Here is an 18,609-nt window from a genome sequence, read left to right on the forward strand (position 1 = left end):
TCCGCCTTCATCTAAAGTCCGTCCCACAACGTGAAGTCCGCACTTCCCAAACGATAACGCAATGCGGCCAGCTGCTGCCTCTGAACGAACCCTCCTGGATCCCCGTTACAAAAAGTGACCCACGGCACACTGAGCCCGTGTCCAGCAGCACCTCCTCTCCGCGTCTCACCTGTTCGGAAAGGAGCCCTTCCAGGTATGAAAGCTGCTTCTAACTGCGGAAGAAGTTTCACACGTAGGCGTATTTTGTTTTCAGACGAGCTGGATTTACAGTAACCCAGAGGGCAGTTGGAGTTAGTAACCAACCGTCAGGGCTAAATTAAAGGACGACTGACGAGCAGCAGCAACGGGTCCAGGTGAGGTCCGGCTACAGCTCCTACATAGGTTAGTAGCGCGAGCCCTGCTAAACTAATTAAACACCTAGCTTCAAGTAGCTAACCGCGTATTAACGTCGTTTTAATAGAGCCTTTGATGTAGAAGTTTAGTAAAATGTAAAAAATCGTGTTAGTGGAGATATCCGTGGAGGTATTTGTCTACTGACAGAGCTTTAATTAATGTAACACCTGCTTTTAATGGGAAAAATGGCTGCTGTGACGACATGAACTCAACTAGCCTGTTTAAAGCCAATAAATAAATGCAAATACTAGAGGTGGGCGGATCGATTCAAAAATTGAAAGTATCGATACCAACGCCGGTATTGGTGTCAGATCGATACTAGCATAATAGGATCGATACTTTGTTTTTCTATTCTCAGTTTGACATGTAGCCCACTGCATTGTGTTAAATTATTTATTTATTTTAGAAATATAAAAAAACCTCACCTCAAACATCAATCTATCCAACATTTCCTTTCCGTTTAACCTTATTAGTGTCTCGGTGTGGGTTGGAGCCTGTCATGCAGTATGAAAGATGTCTCAACCTTGTTGTGTTGACTGTCACATTGATTTTGTTTATAGCCTACAGCACATTTTAATTAATAAAAGATGACCAAAAGTGCTTTACAGACAGGCACATTTACATTCCAGGCCTCCCCCCCAAAAAAAACCCAGTTTCACAATAAATGAAAAGCCGAAAGGTTTTGTTTTAACAACTAATTGTTGTAGAAAGTAAAAACCACCATGATTTAGAGATCTCTAAATCTGTTTAGAATACTTTTGTGCTGGTGCACCTAAGAAAAAAGTTAGGCACACCAGTGCAACTGTGGCAAAAAGTTGGTCTTAAGCCCTGATTAGATAACTGCTTGGCTAATGCTAAATGAATGCTCAGACAACGTGATTGGTCAGTTGCGATGGTGATTGTCGACCGACACCGCTATGATGATGTAGGAACAACACCAACGCTGGGATATCAGCAGATGTACATCTTCCATTAGGACAGCAAACAGAGGAGTTTTGTTTAGAATATGCAAATTGATCCTGGTGCATCTCGTATGTCATGATACACTGCTATACCCCAGGTAAAGTACCTTTACAAGTCAAAAGGTAATGCTGGCCCTGCATTACTTGGTATCAGATTGACACCAGAATTTGCAGTATGGCAATGCACTGACAAATACTACAACAGCAGGCCGTACGGTTATCCGATACTAACCTCTTTATTTTAGCATTTGTTTGTTTTATGATTGGATAACCTTGGTTCTGTCTCCCAAGGCTTTTCTAATAATAGTAACCCTCCCTTCTCATTTCTTCCAGTATGTCAGGTATTACAGCCAGTACAATAAGCTACCTGTGGTCTGTAGACGATGTCCTCGGGCAGGGGGCTACTGCCAGCGTCTACAAAGCACGCCATAAGGTAACCACAGGATGGTTTTATCATCTCATCGTACTCACAGGAAAAGTCATTCACATCAGTGCTGCCGTCATTATTGAAATTTCAGCCTGCTTTTCTTCTTCTTCTTCTTTTGCTCAGAGCAATACCAGGATGTACGATAAGAAAAGCTGTGGTTTCAGAGATGCTGTTGATTGCTGACACATTTGCGCAATGCTGTGATGTATCTGTGATGCAAATGTGCATGCGTGTTTGCAGAGGTCGGGTGAACTGGTGGCCGTCAAGGTGTTTAACATAATGAGCTACAACCGCCCCCACCAGGTCCAGATGAGGGAGTTCGAGATGCTCCGGAAACTCAATCACAGCAATATTATCAGGCTATTCACCGTGGAAGAGGTAAGAATACAAAAAGATATCTATATTAAAAAAAAAGAAAAATATTAGCAACATGTAAAAGAAGCACACCTCACGGTTAATCCCTCACCTTTCAGCTGCCCTCTAAACAGAAGGTGCTGGTGATGGAGTATTGTTCAGGAGGGAGTCTCCTAAGCCTGCTCGAGGAGCCGGAAAACGCCTTTGGTCTCGCTGAAACAGAGTTCCTCACAGTATTGCAGTGTATAGGTGGGTGTGTATATGTGGTATCGGTCTGTAATTTTATGCACCTGTTCCTGAAACTTTCCACCCTCTGTTCTCTTCAGTGCAAGGTATGAATCACCTGCGGGAAAATGGAGTGGTACACCGGGACATTAAGCCAGGGAACATAATGCGGCAGGTTGGGGAGGACGGCAGGTCTGTTTACAAGCTGACAGACTTTGGAGCAGCAAGAGAGCTCGAAGATGACGAGAAGTTTGTCTCCATTTATGGAACTGAAGAGTATCTGGTAAGATAGCGGACTCACTGAGCAAACCTCTGCCAGGTTTCCTACAGTGGGGCAAAAAAGTATTTATTCAGCCACCGATTGTGCAAGTTCCCCCACTTAAAATGATGACAGAGGTCAGTAATTTGCACCAGAGGTACACTTCAACTGTGAGAGACAGAATGTGAAATAAAAATCCATGAATCCACATGGTAGGATTTGTAAAGAATTTATTCGTAAATTAGGGTGGAAAATAAGTATTTGGTCACCTCAAACAAGGAAAATCTCTGGCTCTCACAGACCTGTAACGTCTTCTGTAAGAAGCTTTTCTGTCCCCCACTCGTTACCTGTATGAATGGCACCTGTTTGAACTCATCATCTGTATAAAAGACACCTGTCCACAGCCTCAAACAGTCAGACTCCAAACTCCGCCATGGCCAAGACCAAAGAGCTTTCGAAGGACACCAGGAAAAGTATTGTAGACCTGCACCAGACTGGGAAGAGTGAATCTACAATAGGCAAGCAGCTTGGTGTGAAAAAATCAACTGTGGGAGCAATCATGAGAAAATGGAAGACATACAAGACCACTGATAATCTCCCTCGATCTGGGGCTCCACGCAAGATCTCATCCCGTGGGGTCAAAATGATCATGAGAACGGTGAGCAAAGATCCCAGAACCACACGGGGGGACCTGGTGAATGACCTGCAGAGAGCTGGGACCAAAGTAACAAAGGTCACCATCAGTAACACACTACAACGGCAGGGAATCAAATCCCGCAGTGCCAGACGTGTTCCGCTGCTGAAGCCAGTGCATGTCCAGGCCCGTCTGAAGTTTGCCAGAGAGCACATGGATGATACAGCAGAGGATTGGGAGAATGTCATGTGGTCAGATGAAACCAAAGTAGAACTTTTTGGTATAAACTCAACTCGTCGTGTTTGGAGGAAGAAGAATACTGAGTTGCATCCCAAGAACACCATACCTACTGTGAAGCATGGGGGTGGAAACATCATGCTATGGGGCTGTTTTTCTGCCAAGGGGACAGGACGACTGATCCGTGTTAAGGACAGAATGAATGGGGCCATGTATCGTGAGATTTTGAGCCAAAACCTCCTTCCATCAGTGAGAACTTTGAAGATGAAACGAGGCTGGGTCTTCCAACATGACAATGATCCAAAACACACCGCCCGGGCAACAAAGGAGTGGCTCCGTAAGAAGCATTTGAAAGTCCTGGAGTGGCCTAGCCAGTCTCCAGACCTCAACCCCATAGAAAATCTGTGGCGGGAGTTGAAAGTCCGTGTTGCTCGGCGACAGCCCCAAAACATCACTGCTCTCGAGAAGATCTGCATGGAGGAATGGGCCAAAATACCAGCTACTGTGTGTGCAAACCTGGTAAAGACCTATAGTAAACGTTTGACCTCTGTTATTGCCAACAAAGGTTATGTTACAAAGTATTGAGTTGTATTTTTGTTATTGACCAAATACTTATTTTCCACCCTGATTTACGAATAAATTCTTTACAAATCCTACCATGTGGATTCATGGATTTTTTTTTTCACATTCTGTCTCTCACAGTTGAAGTGTACCTCTGGTGCAAATTACTGACCTCTGTCATCATTTTAGGTGGGGGAACTTGCACAACCGGTGGCTGACTAAATACTTTTTTGCCCCACTGTAAATACTTTGGGGACCTTCGAATAAGTGAGTGAAGACTGATTACAGTTTATTATGTTTTTAGTGCTGGTTTGCTGGTGATAGTAGCATTAGCAGGGCTCTAGAGTGCGACCAATTAGGTCGCACATGCAACCTAATTTCTGAATGGTGTGACTAAAAAATATCCTAGGTCACACCGGTGCGATCAGCCGTTTGAGTAAAAAAAGTCTCCGCAACTCTGTCTACGTGTGGTTAACAACAGACACACATTATGCCCATATCGTGGTCTAAACCAATCAGAGATAGTCAGGGGCGGGACCTCTCTGGTTGGCCCTGGTCCAAATATTCCTGTAGGCCTAGGTGTCTATACGTTTGAAAGTGCAGGCGGATAGAGAGAGGTGAGTAGTCAATAATCAATTTGATTCATTAAATCCTGATATAATATAAATATATTTTATCAGAAACGCCAGAATCTCAAGTTAAACCTCACAAAACTATTTCAAAAACCACCAAACAGCTAAAACAGTAAATGAGAGCAGGGAAAAGGATTCCGGACAAAGACGTAAACACAAAGCATGGACCCGATGCATCAGAATCTGTGAGATGTCGGTGTGGTGTGAATAAGTCACGGTGGGACCACAGATCATCATTTAGAGCCATTTATTGTTATCAGCTGCAGCTCTTAAGCTGCCAGCCACGCATCACATCACACCACAACTTCCAACCCACAACCCCTGCTCCCCCGTGTTTTAACACAGCGGGCGTGATCGCGGATGCTGTGCAGGTGCGTCTGCATCGATGACCACGCCTCACCACAGTCGGCTTTCTCACCCAACGGCACTTATGCCCCCACGCTGTCGGGGCTGAAAGCCGACAGCTCACAGTGAAGCTGCAGGTGTTGTCTCTCTCCAACCAAAATTCACTGAAGAAGATCAAAACTACACTTCACATTTGATAAACATTGCCATTAATTCCCTCTTACTTTTGCTGTTTTGCTTCCACCATGATAAAATAACACTTCCTTCACAGCTCTTTCTCTATTTTGAGAACAGTTTCCCATCTCAAATCTGTTTTCTGCGTTATTCGTTCGCTTGTTACAAACAAGTCGTGTACAGCGCTGTCGGCCGCTGTTTTTTTTAAATTGTATTTTTCCCAAGAATGACCTCTGACAAGAAAACCGAATTTCTGCTGTTTAATACTGAAGAAATGTAAACTTTTTTAAAATTATGCCAAATTGCAAAACTAGCTGTGTCTCTAATAAAACCTCTGTAACACTGGTCCAGAGACAGCATCAGATAATGAGCCACATACGATTGACTCCGAGCCAGAGCCCATTGAAAGCAAAAGGGGGAAAGTATATACAATAGAAGAGTGGCTTGACCAGTTTCCCTGGCTAAGATACAGATAAAGCTGACAACATGATGCACTGCATTTACTGTGTGGAAGGACCATGGCCGGCAATACTGCAATTGTGACTGGTGCTAATACGTTTCGAACTGAAATGCTGAGACAGCACAGTGTATCCAGAAAGCACATTATATGCCGCGATAAATGCACTGCCCAGGTGTCCCCTCTCCCCACTGCCTTTCACAGCAGGAAACAGGTCATCAGAGGAGGCAGAGATCATGATTAAGTTTAACATTGCCTGCAATATTGCCAAAGAGTGGCAAAGTGCCAAAGCACTTTAAGCACAAGCACTTTTTCAGTAACTTATCTTTCTTGTAGAACTGTGCTCAAAATAAAGAACTTTGTGCTGACAAGATTGTTAGTTAATCATTTACAAATCAATATGTCTGTATGGACAGCAATTTAAAAAAAAAAAAAAAAAAAAAAGTGAATATGTAAAACTGTCGTGTTAAGCGATGCGGTTGAAAGATTTGGGTGCACCTAACTTTTGTGCTGGTGCACCTAAAGCCCTGATTAGATAACTGCTTGGCTAATGCTAAATGAATGCTCAGACAACATGATTGGTCAGTTGCGATGGTGATTGTCGACCGACACTGCTATGATGATGTAGAAACAACACCAACGCTGGGATATCAGCAGATGTACATGCTTCCATTAGGACAGCAAACAGAGGAGTTTTTAGCCACCGCACACGTGCTGCCATGCAGTCCTTCAAAATCCTACTGTACGGCACTGGACTTGAATCACCTAGGAGTCAATCGAATGCTGATTCACTGTCGAGTGGACCAGAATAGAAAAGGGAGAATGTGGAAAAAAATCAAAGATTTAAAAAAAAATACAGCAGGAAACGCACAGACAATAGCTGTAGTGGATACTTTCCATCGTTTTTGTCTGTGGGATGAACAGCAGGACAGGGAAGAGTAGCCCACTCACTGACTGAAATACATGTTTTTTACACTGCCTTCATCGACAGCAAGTGCTCTGTGCAGGTCCACTATCCCGCCTAAAGAATAAAGCAAGCAGTGGTTAGTGGACATAGAGTTGTCTTATATTATTTTTTCAGGTTCGGGTTAGCCTGCAGGTGGCCTTGACATGGTCCGTTGCATTTATGCTCCATTTGCACTACAGTTAAAAACATTTATGATGATGCGTTTTTCCATCTGTAGGTACAGTGGTGAAAGAGTGCATTCATTCCCATCTAATAACTGGGGTCAATAAAAAGTATATAACATAACATGTTCGCAAGGAGTGTTGATTTTTAAAGTAAAAGCTTTAAATCGATACACTTTCATATTGCAATAATTAAAATGCTTCCTTCAGCACTCGGCTTGCAGCCTTGTCCCCACTAAACTATTTTGCTTTTCCCAATTTCCCCAATGGAATATCTTACCTTGTAAACTCTGATGTGAATCTCTGTGTTATGTTAGATTAGGTTGAGACCAACACCTCTGCGAGTGATTTAACCTGAGGTAGATGTGAAAATGTTTTGTTACCAGGGTCTGATTTCACAGCAAAGTGGACAGTATCCAAGTGACATTTAAATGACAATCTTCAGGAGCCCAAATTTGAATATTTAAAGGCAGCCTGCATGATCAGGACTAGGTAGCCATCTAGTGGTCAAATCTATTAGTTATAACAGCCATTCCTAAAATCAAGAGTGCTGCAGCCCACTTAAAAACCAGAAAATCCCATGGGGCTCATCTAGTCTTAAATCTTCACTCATTAATCAAAATACAAGTGATGTATTTTCTTGAAAATTTTATCAGAAAACCATAAAAAACACGATTATGGCTATAAATTTCAAATGCTACCCAGTCATATGTAACGTCTTAAAGGCCAATGTGTGACCCACCTGCCACTGGCACACAAACTTTGATACAAGAGCAGCGACTTTAGGCTAAAATAATGAGTAATATCCCAAACTCACAAGCTTTTATCGCCAGTTTTAAGTCACTTTTTATATAAATAAATATATTTATAAAAGTACATACATCTGAGGAATTTCAAACTGACCTTCTGTTGTTTCTGCGGCCCATCTGTGGTACCTTTGCACCCCACAAGGGGGCCCCAGCCAGGGAATCACTGCGTTATCAGAACAAAAGGTGAACTATGTAGACTTGACTGATACACAGTGCTGGATCGAAATGGCGCACTGTGGCTCACTATGAAGGTGCTTTGACTGTTTTCTCTTCTTCATGTGTGTGTGTAGCACCCAGACATGTATGAGCGCGCAGTGCTACGTAAGCCTCATCATAAATCTTACGGGGTGAGTGTCGACCTGTGGAGTATTGGTGTGACCTTATACCACGCTGCCACTGGGAGTCTTCCCTTCACACCATATGAAGGACCACGCAGGAACAAGCCCATTATGTAAGTTAATACATTAGAGTTCTTCAAGCCCCCAACTGAAACCACAGCTAACATCTGTACATCTACATGTACCAGCCATGATCAATGTTAGTAACTGTGCCTTAGGACATATATTTATGTATTTCCTCTGAACCATTTTGGGGGTTTTGTTTTATAGGTTCAAAATAACCACAGAGAAACCTATGGGGGCGATAGCTGGAATACAACGGAGAGAGGGCGGACCTATAGACTGGAGCTATCACCTACCTCACAGCTGCCAGCTGTCACAGTATGCCACCTAATAAAAACAACTAAATCCTATTTATACACACCTTGTCACCATCAAACCCTCATGGTTTTTTTTGTCTCTCTTTGTTGTTCCCTTTTCTTGCTCTCCCTGTCTCTGTGGCTGTAGGGGTCTAAGGGTGCAGCTGGTTCCAGTACTAGCAGGTATAATGGAGGCTGACCAGGAAAAGTGTTGGTGCTTTGACCAGTTCTTCACAGCCACCACAGATGTGTTGCAGCGGCAAGCAGTTCACCTCTTTTCTCTGCAGCAGGCCATGGCACATTGCATCTACATACACCACTACAACACGTAAGTCTGCAGAGGCCTTTATGGGTGGCCTTTTTTTTCCTTTGGCTGTTTTTGTTTATTAAAAAAATGTAGTGCAAGCTCAGTATCTTGATGAGAGTTTGAATTTGTTACTGACAATGACGTGAAACCATTTTGTTTTCTGGAATTTATACAAGAAATACGCAGCAGAAGAACTCGCAGAATAATGAGGTGTAATATGTGTTATAGTTTTAATGTGGTAATGCCAGTAAATTCTGTGCTGAGCTGTGGATTATATCTGTAATCTCAAATTGCTTTTTTAAAGCCTTTCACTCTCAGTTCATTGAATCTGTGCAGTAGAACTCAGAGCGTTTGAGGACAGAGCAGATTTGTATGTTACGTTTGTAATTTAAGAAAGTGATTTTTATGCAAACATAACTGCTGCTATTTCCTCATCTTTTTTCACCCCATGTTTCCTGTTTTTGTCTCTGCCAGCACTGAAAAAAAGACAAAAAGCTAAAACAAATACAATAATTATTTTACATTTATTTTTGTATAAAAATATGTCTGCAACTCAGCTTTATGGTAATCTGACCATTATTATTTTGTCATTGTTTATGAAGCGAACTAAAGGTTTAAAAGACTTACTGACACATGTAATCACCGAAATTTAATACACTTTATTTGTGGGGATTTGGACATTAATAAGAAAAACACCAATGACAAGAACAAATCAAAAGGGTATTCAAAGCCTCCAGCTCCAGGAGAAAAGTCAAAAAGAAAGAAGTTAACTAAATAAGCTTCACTCCAAACAGCAGCGACCAGGCGCACTGAGAACAGTCTTAAGAAGCAAACTTGCTCCTGAAATTTAAAAATGTGTCTAACAAAATTAAAATCTGTCTCTCTTCTCAACCAGAGTATCAATCTTCTTCGAAGAGGTGGCGTCTCAAACAGGTATAGGGGTACAGCAACAACATCACATGTACCTCGGACATGACCTGCTCTTGGAGGGCAGCATGAAGGTGGTCAATCTTCCACGAACTTCACCTTCTCAGCCCCTCATTCTGCTCAGCTATGCAACTGATGAAGCAAACACCAGCCTGCCATTCAGAGAACGTAAGACCGAGACTTGCATAACGGAAATATGTGTGTGTTAAGTTTTGAGAAAAAGGTGTCAGTTTCTGTCTCAACAGAAATATTTTAGCTGGTTTGGTGTGAGCATGCAGTTGTTATCACACAGTTGCACAGACATGATTGCACATTTTCATGAATTCTATATTTTTTGCGATGTATTTCTTTTGTCCTCTGCAGCAGAGAGTCCCGTCATCCCGGCCAGGTTTGACGTCATGGCAGATTACAATTTCTCCAAGGTAAATGCTCCCTGTTATTACCGGTAGTTTAAAATATTATTTAATATATTATTTTATATACTAAACACTTTTCATATCTGCCTTCTTTTCCCCCCGATCCCCTTTTATTTTTAGATTGTAGTAGGTGTAGTCCACCAGTATCTGAGGATAGTACGGCTGCTGCACACGCACCGGGAGTTGCTGCTGCAGGGATATTACAGCTACATGTGAGACACAAACACAGATAAAAATTATTTGTTAGTCTTCTTGGAATTCTGGGCCTCCCGGGTGTTATTTCCCTTCAGTTTATGTTCTGCGTTTCCCTATTTTTCTTGTTTCTTAGAATGAAATTGCGCAACGAGTGCAGAGAAGCCTTGCACAGTATTGCCATGGTCACCATTAGACTGCAGTCCTGCCTCAATGCAGAACACGGGATTCGCACACTGTAAGTTTGACTGCACACTTTTTAACCCTAAGCTGTAAAAGGCTGAAGAGGTATTGTTGTTGCAGCAAGTTTTCTGGAAATCTTGTGAATGTGATAGCTCAAGAAGGGAGTCACCTGGGATTTTCAAATGAATACATACAGTGTATCTACTAGAAGGCTGAAGGGTAGCACTGGCACCCGTAAGTGTTTTTAGAATAAGCACAGAAAATTTATTCTGTAAAAGTGCACTCGAGATGGTAAAGTGCAGTGTTTGCAATAATTCGGGCATACTTGTTACCTGAGGTAGATTTTTTTTTTTTTTTTTTTATCTTGACAAATGAGGCTAGGTCTTGTGTAAACATAGACACAAAACATTTCTAATGTTCCTGATACTGTAATAATGCCATCTTTAACCTATAACCTTCCTTTCTCCTCCAATATCTGCTACATTTCTTAGAGACCCTTACACTTCAGAAAATCAAGGCTCAGCTGCTAATGGTCAAAGGTTGCGGCAGGTGAGTACCAAGAGCAAAAAACAGAGACAAGCTCGACTGATGCAGTTATACAGGTCCCAGTTAAAACTGTACAATTAAAACTCAAATTATGTCTTGTCTTTGTGAAGGTTTAATACCTTTTTGCTGGTACTGTAGTAGTAGTACTGGATGCTGCAGTTTGTGGTGCACCTGATTTACATGCTGTTATTCTAAAAACATCATAGAGGGAAAGCAGATATAATCATCCTGCTTTTTATGCTACCTATTGGCAAATATTAACACTGATTGAGTGTCTTTGAGATGGATATTTAGTTGCTACTAGAATTATAAGATACTGTATTGTAGTTCAAATTTTAGAGGATGCTAAATTTAGGTTTATTATGAATTTATATATAAACAGGCACATTGCCTTAGTGTTATAGTAAGATTTAAACCTGGTATGCAAAGGAGTTAGAGTTCCCTCGCAGTTGACTGAAATTCAATATCATGAGAGACAGGCAGACAGCATAGCTTATATTTGATGGGTCTCATATTGAATCCCCTAAATGTGAGTGCTTGAATCATAACTGATTGCACAGATTTGTGCTTTGTTGATGTGTTGTGTGTAAGAATCTGAGATGCTTGTCTCCTCAGGTTCATCAACACCTACCTTTGTACAGTGCTGGTATCCAAGAGTTTCAGAACCGACTTGATCAACTGCAGATAGAACAGGCCAAGTTGTCAGAGACTCTGGCCAATGATAAGAGGTACTATCGGGGGCAGGGATTCAAAACTGCAGAATGGACAATTGGTTTTATTTATAAGTGTTTATTAGAACTAATTTCTTTTCTTATAGCTGCCAGAAGATAGAGATGCTGCTACAGAAGATAACAGCAATTCATCAGCATTATCGTAAAGACAGGCTGACTGGCAGTATGCACAGCTTCTCTATAGATACTATAAATTTCTTGTTTGTGTTTCATATTATTCATCTGACAGATTTCTTCTTTTTCCCACAGAGCTAGCATACAATGATGAGCAAATCCACAAGTTTGAGAAGTGAGTGCGTGTGTGTGATTATGGATTTGTGTTCCCACAGCTATGCCCCAGCCTGTAAAGTACCTGCGCTGTCGTGTAATCTGTTTGTCGTTCTTCCTTGACAGAATCCACCTGTCGAGCCACATTAAGCGAGTGAAATCTCTGTTCAGAGAAGACTGTGTGCAGAGATACAAAGAGGTTTTAGACTCAACAAGAACATGGAACAGGTCAGAGCAAGCTACTCCTTCATTAAAATAACCTTTAGCAGTCATTCAAACAGTTGATCAAAGCTGATATTGTATGTTATTGATTAACCCTGGTCATCATCACTGTATATTTGTGTAACATGGAATACAGGTTACGTACTTTATGCACTTTGATTCTCTGTCTTTCAAATGTGTTTAAGTAGAGTAGAAACATTTTAATTTAAAATACAGGTTAAAAACATATATGGTATAAAAGATGGGTGGAGCCACGCAGCTTGTGAAGCCTCAAACTGAGAATTTTTGCCACCTTGACCAGACAAACGATTGTGATTGACAAGTCATTATCCAGTGAATACGTGGTGACTTATCCTTCTTTTTGGCTCAAGTAATGACCATAATAAGGCTGGGTGGTTCGCTCCCTACTCCAATCGTCCTCCTTTGGATGATAGCATCACCAGCAGCAAGCAAAGATGTTATCCACCCTCTATAATACACAATATGTGTTCCAAACAAAAACACACAAAGAAAACAATTCTTACTTCCACCATGAAGAAATGTCTCCATAGTTGACACACAATACTGATTGATTTAGCCATCTGCAATTTGTTGCTGGATTTCAGCTGAATCCAGTGACATTTTCTTCAGGTTTATTTATTACAGCTCCAAATCACAACAAGAGTTACCTCAAGGTAAGGCTTAATATTTTAAGGTGAAAAAACTACAATAGCACAGAAATAACATAGAAAACACCAACAAACAGAAAACCCCCAATGAGAAAGTATTTGGCGACAGTGGGAAGGAAGAACTCCTTTTTAACAGGAAAAAGCCTCCTGAAGTACCAGGCTCAGGGAAGGGCAGCCATCTGCCGGCTGGGGGTGAGAGAAGGAAATCTGTGGAAGAGAGCCACAGATTAATAATAATTAATAATTACATCAGAGTGCTGTATAAACACATGGACAGGGAAAAAGGTGAGTTTTTCATAGGAGGCTCCAAGCAGCCTAGGCATATTGCAGCGCGACTAAGGGAGAATTCAGGGTCACTTGATCTAGCCCTACCTATAATTTTTATCAAAAAGGAAGGTTTTAAGCCTAATCTTAAGGTTTGACTTCTCTGAGGTCCTCCTCTTTTCCCCCTGGCTGGCAGTTCAGTATTCTATATCCTTTATCCAATATATCCACGGTCCCTCCTTCAGTTCAGTTCAGTTTTATTTCAAACATGTGCATTCACAATCATTACAAAAGATCATTCCATTATTTTGTTTGAAAAGGAGTAGGCAGAAGTATACACTTATTAGTCCCTACCCCCTCAAGTTTTACGTCTCATTGATTTAATTTTCTTTTAGTCTTAAATTAAACAAACAACATATGAAGCTAAAGCAAAGACAAAACAAACAAACAATAAAACAAAACAAATAAACAAGCCCCACCACAGTATAGTTACTTTCATATAAATAAAGACAGAATGGTTACATTGGCAGATTCACAAATTATGAAACAAACAAACTAAAACACTATTACGAGCAACATTACCGCCCCGGGATAACCCTGTTTTCTTCATTCTTATATTTGTTTAAAATGTGTTTTTTATATTTTATTTTAAACTGGTTTATGTTGTTACTTTCTTTAATTTCTTCTGTTAGACTGTTCCATAATTTAACTCCTGCTATGGAGATAGACATACTTTTTAAAGTTGTTCTAACACTTTGTATTTTAAAATTCCATTTCCTTCTTAAGTTATACTCACCTTCTCTTTCTATAAACAATTATCAGATTTCTTTTGGAATTCAATTCAATCCAATTCCATTTTATTTATATAGCGCCAAATCACAACAAAAGTCGCCTCAAGGCGCTTCATAGATACAGAGAAAAACCCAACAATCATATGACCCCCTATGAGCAAGCACTTTGGTGACAGTGGGAAGGAAAAACTCCCTTTTAACAGGAAGAAACCTCCGGCAGAACCAGGCTCAGGGAGGGGCGGCCATCTGCTGCGACCGGTTGGGGGTGAGAGAAGGAAGACAGGATAAAAGACATGCTGTGGAAGAGAGACAGAGGTTAATAACAGATATGATTCAATGCAGAGAGGTCTATTAACACATAGTGAGTGAGGAAGGTGACTGGAAAGGAAAAACTCAATGCATCATGGGAATCCCCGGCAGCCTACATCTATTGCAACATAACTAAGGGAGGATTCAGGGTCACTGTATCCTGGATTATTTATTAATCTAGTGGCCCTTTTTTGTATTATTGTTATTGTTTGTGTATTACTTTTGTATGTGTTTCCCCAGACCTCTACACAGTAGCTCATATACGGCAGTAGTAAAGCACAGTATAATATGTGCAGTGCTTTCTTTCTCCAGTATTTCCTATCTTTCCCCAGGACGGCCATGCCCGGTGCCAATTTCCCTTGAACATAAGTAATTTGTGGTTTCCAACAGACCTTGTGGTCAATGATCACACCAAGAAATTTTATTTAATTCACTCTTTTTTTAAATATACATTGTCAACACATATTTTTACTTTGATATTTTTCTTTTGGTTTCCAAACAACAAAAATTTGGTTTTATCTAGATTCAATGATAATCTTTTTTATATCAAACTTCTTTAATATCGTTAAATCCTGTGTGATCATCTCCAAAACACAACTCCTCTGCACATGTACAAACCACCATTTTCTCAGTAATGCTTTTTTAAATTATCTTTCATCGTCGTTATAACGTGATTGGACAATAAAAATTAAAAAGAAAACCCACCACCACCATGATTGTTTATCTATAAGCATTTGTTTCATTTGGCAGCACTGTCTGTCAGTGGATATCCAATCTCCGTGGAAAATTACTTGATGCTTGAGCAACTAAAACAGGAACAGGATGGCATTTTTGTTTACTCGTGTGGCCAGCGATAGCTTTCCCATGGCAGGCAGTGGAATAACTGGAGCAACAGGAAACTCTGGCTTAGGAAAAGAAGGTGAAGGAGTGCGAGGCCAAAAGGACACAAGGGTGAACAACATTTTTGGTATTCACTTGATGGTTAAAAATTTGAAGAAAAGGTTATTTCTATGAGGTCGTTGAGCCTTAAACCCTGCCTAGTTACCAGCCTAATGATGGTGTTTAATAACTGAAAGCAGAGTGGTCTTTCCAAGAATGGTGCAGGATGGTGGGTGTGGGTTTGAAAACCTGTCTGTTACCAATTAGGTTTACTCAAGTGTGCTTCTACATTTGTTTGCAGCCTTATGCTGGAGCTGCAGACCCGACTGCAGGACTTCAGTTCTTTCTCTGCAGGCTTAATAGCAGACTTAGAGATGAGTGAGCAGTGCCAGAATAAGGTCAGTATCACTCTTTTCATGCCTAGGAGACAGTCTTGACACCTTATGCATAAACATGGAGTCTGACATGCATTTTTCCTGTGCTGCCTTTTTGTTTGTGCTCAGTAGTTATTGTATTAGTGATGTCGAGCAAGTCAGTGACTATGTCATGTCTCATTTGTCGTCCTCAGGTTATGGACAGAATCCTTTACACTCTGCAGTCCAAAAGACCAGAACAACAGTCAGCAGTCATACCCAAAGACAATGACCAGATGGTCTCCAGGTGTGTGTGTGTGTGTGTGTGTGTGTGTGTGTGTGTGTGTGTGTGTGTGTGTGTGTGTGTGTGTGTGTGTGTGTGTGTGTAAAATTAAGACATTTCCCGACTGCCATTGCAGTATTTCTTTCTTTTTTGTAGGATGCACCATTTGAAGGAGGAAATGGAGATTCTGGTGAGGGAGCTACAGTGTAACAACGGTATTATAGAGAGGTCAGTGGTGTGACCACCTTACTGTTAACAAATCTCATCTGTCAAAGCACACGCAGCATGATGCTGATGGTATTTCTGTGGTTCCATAGCCTGGGAGCCGTGAACTCTCCTGCAGCTCTGGAGCCGACTCTGGCCAGACCTTCTACACTGTGACACAAGACCACTGTCTCTGGATCTTGCCTCTGAAAGGCGCACGCACACTCTCTGAAAATCACCTCATCTTAAGTGCCATTAATGAATGTACTGGCCTTTCAAGGACCATCTACAGTGTTTGTTTTTATCTGCTTCCTCTTCCTTTAATGATCAATGAAATGTCCTTTATCAATTTAGAAATAAGATAAGCACAAAGAGAAAGGAGGATAGGCTTCAGGTGTGTGTGTGTGTGTGTGTGTGTGTGTGTGTGTGTGTGTGTGTGTGTGTGTGTGTGTGTGTGTGTGTGTGTGTGTGTGTGTGTGTGTGTGTGTGTGTGTGAGTATAGCAGTAATAAGATCAATAAAATCTTCATTAATGCCTTAAGTGTTATTGTATTTGTAATAGGCTGCCATAGAGATAGTCAGCCAGGATCAATGAATGCATAGTCAGCTCTTACTCTGTTTTTTGTGGTCCTTTGTTTCACAGAAGAGGAAGAGTAGGCTCTGGAGAACCTTGAATAGTATATTTATCCAGACAGAGTGTGTACTAGTATGCAGGTTTTGATTATATTTGGGATATAGAAACATTATTAAAAAACAGTATAAAATGTTTCTGTACAAATCTGCTTATAAACAGGGTAATGGTTGTGCTTGTAGACTCTGTTTTTCTTTGTGTCTGTGTGTTTTTGATGAAAAAGGCCTTCCAATGATTGATCATTCCACTTGATGATGAATTTGCTCTATTTCATCTTTTTAACCCACATTTGTTTCTGTTCCTGTTGGTTTTTAAGTGGAATGATAAAATAATTCTGTGTGTTTCATCATGGGAATCCCTGTAAAAGAGAAGCACGACCATGGGGAACTCAGGACTCACCACAGTGTCTTCTTTCTCTTTGCAGAAGGGCATTAAAGCTAACACTTCGATAACAGCTGACCAAAATGACATTATAAAGTGACATTAGCCACTGTGGTGTATGCTGGGGAAATCCCAGCTTTGTTATTTGTTGATTATGAAAGGCGGTATTTAGGGGGGAAATACTTGCTGTTTTTTCAACTTTTATTTATTTATTTGACTGTTTTGTAGTCTTTAAAAATAATTCAGTCAGAGCCAGATTTCAAACAGAAAAGTGGATGAAATCCTTTCCTGGCCCCTAATGTCAGGTTATGGTGGGTGTGAACGAATATCGTTGCTCTTAAACACCAAAAAACCCTGAAGTGAAAACGTAAAACAAGTGTGAGAAATTGAAAATGAAAGAAAGTGTGTGGGCAGGGCGTGGGCGTCCTCGTGGACTTTCTCAGATCAGTTGGGGGCGATGAGCTCAGCTGCCTCTGTGGTTATTTTTTTCAGCTCATGACGTGTTTCTGGCAAATTGGAAAACTTTACTGTTTTTAGCCCACACAAACAAGTGTAACAGACAGACTTTGTGATATTTTACATTGAGACAAAATTTGCGATACTGTCAGTCCAGAGTGAGGCCTACAAATCAGATTCATCAAATGTGTGTTTTTTACGCCTCCCGGTCAGTAATAGTTGTAGCCTGAGCCATTCTGGGTTTATTTTTTTGTTATGTGAAATAAAAACTATGCTTCTAAAATAAATATGTACATATATTGGACAAGATTTGAGTTTTTGTCAGTTTGCTCAGTTTTGGTTTCACACCCTTCCTGATGAGGCTTTGGCACTAAGGTCTGTTGAGACTTGTCTTGTTGGTTAGAGACTTGTTAGTCTGCTGCCCAAAAAATGCTGTTTGTCTTGCAGTACTGAGTCAGAACCTTTCATTTTGCCCCTGACAAATCCCCTCCATGCAAAATAATACTAAAAATAATAGTGAAACTGAACAGAGTCAAACAGAAACAAAACAGACTCGACAACAAGAAACTCAAAACAGAAATCAAATCATTTGAAAATGTTTATTTCTAAGCCCCCATTAGAAATAAACACACATAATCACAAAAAGTGATTTTGTCCATAATTTAAGAATTTAAACCTTAAATATAAAAGGGATGTGACACAAGATGAAAATATTTACCTGAGGGGTCAAAGATGTAATCTTTGGTGTAAATTCAAAGTCTACATATCTAATCATCTTCCGTAACATATATCTGGACTCACAGCATAAACAGAACTTGACTGGATGGCGGAAGCATACAATCTCGAGGTGGTAATTCCACTTTTTTTAGAAAAATAAAATAAAATTGAGGTAAACGTGTGGCATGTCAAATATCTTGGCCTTTAATTTGCTGTCCCATTAAAAACAAAAAACACCAAAACAAAAAAACCCACTTGAAACGGACTATTTAAATAAGAGAAGATTTATCATTTTTAAGCTATTCGTTTCATTATACATCCAGTCCGTGGTATTTCTCTGCATATCCCTGAACTGTGATTCTTTAAGAAACGCATTTTCTGGTTTCAGGAGATTGTTGCTTTCCCTTCATTTACAGTAAGTGGCCGGCTGGAATAAAACAAATTTCACTGACTCGTCATCAAGTTCAATATCACCCAGTGATGCGGGCTGGTTAGCGTGCTAAAACGTTAAACAGAAATTCATGCGCGCTACTATCCCTCGTGTCTTTGGGGAAGCGCGCTCGCGCTTTAAAAGTGTCGTTTCCCTTGC

General features: G+C 40.7%; 1 protein-coding gene across 3 annotated transcripts; it reads left to right on the forward strand.

Moving 5' to 3' along the window:
• Positions 1-16,713, forward strand: ikbke (inhibitor of nuclear factor kappa B kinase subunit epsilon). 3 transcript variants are annotated; one of them, XM_085273665.1, is made up of 21 exons: positions 1-193; positions 1,689-1,788; positions 2,023-2,160; positions 2,256-2,385; positions 2,463-2,644; positions 7,888-8,048; positions 8,206-8,316; positions 8,443-8,622; positions 9,497-9,696; positions 9,892-9,950; positions 10,065-10,156; positions 10,273-10,374; positions 10,811-10,868; positions 11,481-11,593; positions 11,683-11,759; positions 11,846-11,885; positions 11,990-12,091; positions 15,298-15,394; positions 15,565-15,656; positions 15,789-15,860; positions 15,950-16,713. In XM_085273665.1, exons 2-21 carry the CDS (start codon positions 1,690-1,692, stop codon positions 16,011-16,013), a joined length of 2,169 nt encoding a protein of 722 aa, XP_085129791.1. In that variant the 5' UTR covers positions 1-193; position 1,689; the 3' UTR covers positions 16,014-16,713. The 3 variants fall into 3 exon arrangements, with proteins under 3 accessions (XP_085129791.1, XP_085129792.1, XP_085129793.1); XM_085273666.1 differs by having other exon boundaries at positions 55-381; XM_085273667.1 differs by having other exon boundaries at positions 55-353.
• Positions 16,714-18,609: the final 1,896 nt, after the last annotated feature.

This window comes from Mchenga conophoros, linkage group LG5 (genome assembly GCF_057382185.1).
Source record: "Mchenga conophoros isolate Kocher_MC1m ecotype Shallow Benthic linkage group LG5, M_conophoros_male_GT1.1, whole genome shotgun sequence".
In the NCBI taxonomy this organism is placed as follows: domain Eukaryota; kingdom Metazoa; phylum Chordata; class Actinopteri; order Cichliformes; family Cichlidae; genus Mchenga; species Mchenga conophoros.